The 7,235-nt window shown below is 51.1% G+C and overlaps 1 protein-coding gene across 1 annotated transcript in view; it reads right to left on the reverse strand.

The window, feature by feature from the left end:
- Positions 1–18, reverse strand: part of CHC_T00006290001 (hypothetical protein) — a 381-nt gene extending 363 nt beyond the window's left edge. The window contains exon 1 of the mRNA XM_005717915.1: positions 1–18. This exon is cut by the window's left edge and continues 198 nt beyond it. Within this exon, the coding sequence (XP_005717972.1) occupies positions 1–18 (18 nt within the window).
- Between the last annotated feature and the right edge of the window lie 7,217 nt (positions 19–7,235).

The raw sequence follows: 7,235 nt of genomic DNA on the forward strand, positions 1-7,235 counted from the left end.
GACTGAACGCCCCTCCATTCACAGTCTCACAGAGAAGGGTGCGAGCATGGTGAGACGGGAGCGAGGCTCCCCTCTCAACATCCTCGCGGCAAACCTTTGAGAGCACTCTTCATCCTTTCACATACCGTACACTACTTGTACACTACTGTACTCACGCCTTCGAGTACAGAACATGTAAAGTAAACTTTATCCAAATCAGGGCCCCGGCGCGCCCAACTACGGTACCTCTCCTCTCCTTTTCACTGAATCAACAACATGCAATTACAGTACGCCACCTCCACGACTGCACTGCCCATCATTCAGCCCACCTCAACCCCCCCTTGACAACACAAATTTGTCCACTTACCGACCTCCCGTCCCTCTAAAACGCTTTCTTGCTCTAACCACAATGCAACCCAAAAATGCCAACCCCATACCTCGCATCTTCGTTTTGGGCCACTTGTCCCTTGCGGACAACATCTACCCATCAATCGCCCCCTCTTCCCTTCCATAAAACGGAAAACCATCACCATGTGCCGCATTAATGTCGTGGCAACAACGAATTCACTACTGTGCAGTGCGTATCCTGCCGCACTTTGGCCCTTCCAGTTTCGCATTATACAGTACCAAGGGTACTGTAAATGCGAAACTAGTACCAAGGGTACTGTTAACATTTGTGCAGACATGGTGTTGGTGGCCAGCAATGATAGGAACCGGAGAGGGTAGTGCACAAGTCGATCAGCATTAAGCTGGGCATCTGCCTTCTATCTTTACTTTGCTTCTACTCGCTCGCTTTAAGTACCCGCTTTCGGTCGCCCAACCAGCCTCCCTCATGCCTGAAGGTGGCTGGTTTCTTCCTTCGCTCGCGCGCCTTTTCGCTTCTCGCTGATGTCGCGTTTGCTGTAGTCTGACTGCCATTGTCAGCTCATCAACTCTCCCTTCTCGCCCCTTCGTGTTTCCACATCGCCGTGCCTACGTTCGCCCTTGCAAGGGCTCCGGTAGGCCCTATTGCATTGCTCCCGCTGCGTCCTTCCCGTATGCTGTGGGGCTTGCTTTGCTGACGGTCGGCAACTGCCGTCACCTACCATGCTCGAATTCGTCCGATTGTCCCGGATGCCGTCGTGCTCATCCGCCGATGAGCACGGTTATGCGTGCGCCCCTCTGCGTGTCTGCGGACGTTGAGTTGACCTACGAAGGGTCGCAAGGAAGGTTGCAATGAGTCGTAAAATCACACACCCCCCAGTCGCTGAAAAAGCCATGTTCAGGGACTTCGCAGTTCATTTCCATTGGGCGCTGTCGAGAGATTGTCCGCGAAGGAGGCTGGGATCTAGTCTCCCGGTGATGCAGATTTCATTGAGCTTCTTCCACAAGGTGATATTCCTCTTCGTTAATGCGTCGGCTATATTATCGACGCCCGGGATCCATCGGATAATGTTCACATCACCTGCTTCAAAGCTGTCACGGATGCGCTGCACCGTTTGCCTTAAACGATATTCATTTCCCTCATGTAGTGTCGTAATCGTGTCGTACAGACCCATGGAGTCAATGACGATCTCGTTACGTATATTTGTCTTTGGAAACAGGGACCTCATCCCCATCTTCAAGTAGAAACCCCTATCGTCTCCCTCGGCGCATGCTAAGATTTCTGCGCCATAGCTGGAGTGGCATATCCTGCGTTGTTTGACGCTAACCCAATCGAGTACGTGGAAAAGTTCAGAGTCATCTTCCAACTGAGTTCGGATACCCAAGACTAACCCCGTTTGTCCGTATGACTTTCTTGAACTGATGTTGAATGAAGCATCTGAAAACGTGGATATCATCGCTCGAACTACGCTCGTTGATCGGGGGAATATGATGTGCGGTGTCAATTTTTTGATATCTCGGACGATGTCGTTCGCTTCCACGAGGTGTCCGACTTTGAGGAACGCCAACTTCTGCTGCATGGTGGAACTCGCGTACGCTGCCGGCGGGAGCACACCTTTGCCCAACCATAGCAAGGTCCCTGCAAGGCTTCTGAATTGGGTAACTTCCCGTTCGGTGGCTGCTTCGTCCGGCTGTCGCTTTCTCTCTTTGCTTAGAGGTATTTCTTGCAGTTGGCTCATGTATCCGTTCATCGACATCCTTACAGACCCGCGTTCGTCTTGTTCTATCTCGCAGCCGTTAAACAAGAATTTGCCATCTATGATGACCTTCCCAACTTCGAAACGTTTCCCCAGTTCTCTTACGAATGCCGTGACCAGATGGAGTGCGCCACCGCAGATGAAATCATCCGTCACCTTCGCTACGATCAGGATGATGGTTCCAAGGCCGTTTCTTCGTACGTAGAGCTGATTAAGTCCGTGTAAACGTTGTAATCCGCCTTCTGTAAGCATCCACTCCTCCACAGTTTTCGCCCATTGCCTGCCGGCCTCGACAATTCCATAAGGGAGTTTCGTTAGCCTCCACAGTGTTCCTCGCTGGCCTTTCCACTCCCTTGGTGGTCGGACGTAGATTTCTCTACGTATCGGCCCGCTTTGCAAGTATGCCCCTTTTACATCGGCCATGGCCAGGCGCATGCCGAGGAACGTTGTTACGGCGAGAAGAAGGCGTATGACGTCGAACTGTGCCGTGGAAGAGTCCTTTCGTACGTCGTCTTTCTCGGAGTCCCTGTTACCGTTGGGCACGATCCTGGCTTTAAGGACTTGGGACCCATCCTCGCTTGTTTTGACCTTATATACAACGTGAGAGGGTATGACGTTGGCTTTCTTTGGGACTTCGGCTTCGTCCACTTGTTCGTATGCGTTTGCCCAGTTGGACCCGTGCTCTTTGTCGAATGCTTCCCGTACAACCCATGATGGGGCAAACTCAAGTCGGCCATGATTAACCTGATTTTTTCCGATTGTGTTGGAAATCTTTTTCATGACCCTTTTCCTGTCCGATTCCAGCTTTGCGTTCGGCGGTGGATGGTTCGCTGGCTTTTCCTTGCCTATGTCCGCCATTGGATTCTCCTCTGTCGTAGATTGCTTCTGGGCCATGAGTGCCGGTGAGATGTGCAAGTCGGACACACCCTCTGTTGGCATTCTCGTTTCCTCAATCACCCCCCTGTCCGACGAATCAACATCTCGAGGTAGGTTGCTCATGTCCTCGGTGTTGTTCGCTGTTTCAAGTTCGTCTTCTAGGGATCTGGACATTAGCTCTTGTGTGAGCTGGCTCATTGGTGCTGGCCTGACGTCCTCGTATGCCACTCTCAGCGGGGGTCCTTTGGTTGAGCGGCGTGCGAGTACTCGGTGTTGCTGCGCTTCGACAACCGTAGCTCTCACCCAACCTTTCTTCTTGGAATTGCTTGTGGTTTCGTAATACACCCAGATGGGATCGCCTTCTTTAAGTACGTCGCTGGGCACGACGTTGGGATTGTTGCTGTGCAAGAGGGTGTGTATTGCGCGGGTGGCTGTCTGCTCCTTATGTGCTTGTAGAAGTTCTGGGGTAACGCGAGAGCTAGGGATACCCAATACTGACGGTGTGTACCCTTTCACAAGCTGGAATGAGCTTAGTTTTCTGGAGCCTGAGAAAAGGTTGGATAGAAACACCGCTCGTGCGACAATTGTCTCTGCGTCGGCGTCAGTTAAATCGCTGTCAAGCTTTCGAATTATAGCTTTGATGGTGCCGTTTTTTCGCTCAACGGACCCGAGTTTGTTGTGTCGCCTGGCTGGTCGGGGTTTATACGCTATGTGGTGTTGCTTAAGGAAGCCCCGAAATTCAGCCTTATCGTATGCATCGTCCCCCGAGACAGCGTTTGGGGCTCCGTGAACACAAATCCAGTCTTGCTCGACACATATCTTCATTGTTTTCATGTTCTGGTTCTGGACAATTCTCATCTCGGACCAACTGGTTCCTCTGTCAGTCATGTTCAGAAGCGTGTAGCGAACCCCGCCGATATCGCAATGAGTGAAGTCAATTTGCAGCTCTTGGTTGAACGCTGCGTTGACGTAGGTCAAGGACACCTTTCGGATGTAGGCGGGTCTTCCGTTTCTTGCGCATACCTCACATGCAGCGTCCACCTTGTCGATGGCGTTTGAGAGCTCTTTGTTCAAGATTCCTGCATTTTTGCATATGCATTTTATCTCGTCTGGAGGCGCATGTGTGAATCGGTGAATCTTCTTCGAGAACGCCAGTGGTGTGCGTTTGCCAAGCAAATTGATGTTGGACATCAGGGTTGCGACCGTTGACGTCGCGTGTGGTGCTATTTCAACTCGTAGCCGTTTGGTTCCGCCTAGTGCCTCCTCCTGCGTGATATATGTGTGCAGAGAGAGGCTTCTGACGTCCCCTGGGCGTTGGATGTTGATATGCCGCGGTCTTTTGGTGTTGAGGACATTGGCATATTGCATAACGTCCAAGCCTATGATTAAGGGTGATTCTCCTCGTACGAGGTCAAAAGACAGCGATACAGGATGGCTGTGGATGTCCATGATGGTAAGTGTCCACGAAGCTACGATTGGACGTGCATCATGGCAATCCTCTCCCCAGCCATGTTCGTAGTGTTCTCGCGGTGTTTCCAGCACTAGCTGGATTCCAAGGAGGTCACAAAGTGTGGCGGCGTTGATTATGCCTCCTGTCGAGGATGGGGCTCCTTCGTCAACAATTGGATTGGGGTCAGTTAGAAGCGTGGCTGAACCCTTTACTGAAAATACTGGTGGTTACTGGTGATATTACCCTGCTTGTCACTCTTGTCCTCCGCCTTTTTCGCTAACCATTGCTCGTGCATGGAGTGATTCTCGCACTCATAATCACCCTTCCAGTGACCCTGCTTTTTGCAAGAGTTACATATGCTGTTCATTTTTTTCCCGGTGCCAGCAGGGATGTAAACCTTAAGTTTCTTCGCGGGTGGCTGACGATCGTTGTATTTGAGTTCTCCACGTTTCATCATCATTGAACCCTTTTTGATAAGTATATGGCCTTCGGGTTCGGGGGATTCCGTCGCGACGTCTTCATCAGCCTTCATATCGCAAAGTGCGTCTACTGCATCGTCGAGGGTGATGGCGTAGTTGGAGCGACTATTCGCTTTCTGATGGTCGGAAGTTCTACGAATATCAGACACGGTCGTCCTCACGGAGGCAGCCAGGCTGCGGGTCCCGTCGATAAGATTCTGTGTTGCTTTGTCGTGTGCAGTGGGTCCGGTGTATGCTTCCCATGACGTAATGGCTCCTAGTGCATCTACCGTTCTCCCGAGCATGTCGGTGAACATGCTTACAGGGAGGACAATTGTGGTTTCCATTGCGTTTTCAATTCTGTTCGTGGATTTCGTGACCAGCTGTGTCACGATATTGTTGAATGTCGCTGATGGGAGTTTCGCATTCTCTAGCAGCAATATGGCGAAGTTCTGGTTTTCCTGTGGACCATGCGATGGGCTGCACATGGTCAGATACCGCTTGGCCAGTCCTTGAAATTTCCTTGCGAAGATGTGTGGCTTCTCCGACTTGGTGCGGATGCATTGGTAGATTTCTTGGGATGTTTTCACCAGGCGGCGGATACCGTCAGTTGGCGTGTCTTTCGCTACCAATTGGATTATATCATCTACGAGTTTGAACTGTTCCTTTGCAGTTGCAGCCGGGGGTTTATCTTCGGAATCGGAATCATCGTCGAGATTAAGTGATAGCTGTTGACGCTGGACGGCATTATCGACAATGTTCCGCTGGTCGCGTGCGAGGGAAAAATAGAGCGTAAGGGCTAAGGCGCTCATCAGTCCCTTTGCCCTATTGTCTCCACCCCGTGCATACTGTTTGATGATCCGAGCCCACGTCTTGACGTCAATCCTCCACTGGTATTTATCAGTCTCGCTGGTGAGTTTCGGTGGGGATAGGATGGAGGTGTGGGCGGTAGTTGCGTCTGGGCCCATAACTAACATTTGTGCAGACATGGTGTTGGTGGCCAGCAATGATAGGAACCGGAGAGGGTAGTGCACAAGTCGATCAGCATTAAGCTGGGCATCTGCCTTCTATCTTTACTTTGCTTCTACTCGCTCGCTTTAAGTACCCGCTTTCGGTCGCCCAACCAGCCTCCCTCATGCCTGAAGGTGGCTGGTTTCTTCCTTCGCTCGCGCGCCTTTTCGCTTCTCGCTGATGTCGCGTTTGCTGTAGTCTGACTGCCATTGTCAGCTCATCAACTCTCCCTTCTCGCCCCTTCGTGTTTCCACATCGCCGTGCCTACGTTCGCCCTTGCAAGGGCTCCGGTAGGCCCTATTGCATTGCTCCCGCTGCGTCCTTCCCGTATGCTGTGGGGCTTGCTTTGCTGACGGTCGGCAACTGCCGTCACCTACCATGCTCGAATTCGTCCGATTGTCCCGGATGCCGTCGTGCTCATCCGCCGATGAGCACGGTTATGCGTGCGCCCCTCTGCGTGTCTGCGGACGTTGAGTTGACCTACGAAGGGTCGCAAGGAAGGTTGCAATGAGTCGTAAAATCACAACTGTACAGTACAACTGTTCTACCTTCATCAATAAAACAATAACTGCACATACGCTACCACACACTACTGTACACTACTTACTTCTAAATGGACACCAAACCTCTTCTGCCCTTTAACCGTGCTGCTGTACAAAGCCGTACAGTGATGCCGCGCGCAACTACCCAACTGCCTCCAGAGAGACTACGTTTTATAAACAACGCTTACATCTCAATCCCGTCAACATGACATCTTATCTATCGGAGACCGTGTATCACACTTCTGTATAAACGCGTGTCAACAATCACACTTCCAACTCGCCCACGTCTTGCTTTCAACCACTTGCCGCCCTTTTCGCATGACACACCAAAAACTCTCTCCCACTATGCGGCACCACGAGCAATAATTGCTTGTTCTTCAACTACTGTGCGAAGAAAATTCCCGCTGCCGTAGTAATGTTACAGAGCTTGAGACCTACGGTACACAAGGGCAACGACGCAACGACGCAAATGAAGACAGGATCAGAGTGGAAGAGGGCCGCAATCGTTTTTCCAATCATGTACATTTTTTATTTTATTTGTACAGTATACTGTACCCTTCAAGGGTAGGCGCATCTACTACAATCATTGCTGTTTTCCAGCACCCTGACATTTGGCATGAATGGATTGGTTGAACGGGAGTAAAAGCATTTCCAATAATTTTTTCAACCAATACATTCATGCCAAGTTTCAGGGTGCTCGGGTGCTGGCACGGCGAACTCTTCGTTAGGAACGGCCCTCAGCTGCACAAAAAGGTATCCAAAAAGCCAGCCTCCCTCAAATCGCCCCAAAACAATGACC

Source organism: Chondrus crispus, genomic scaffold, assembly GCF_000350225.1.
Source record: "Chondrus crispus Stackhouse genomic scaffold, scaffold_4, whole genome shotgun sequence".
Classification (NCBI taxonomy): domain Eukaryota; phylum Rhodophyta; class Florideophyceae; order Gigartinales; family Gigartinaceae; genus Chondrus; species Chondrus crispus.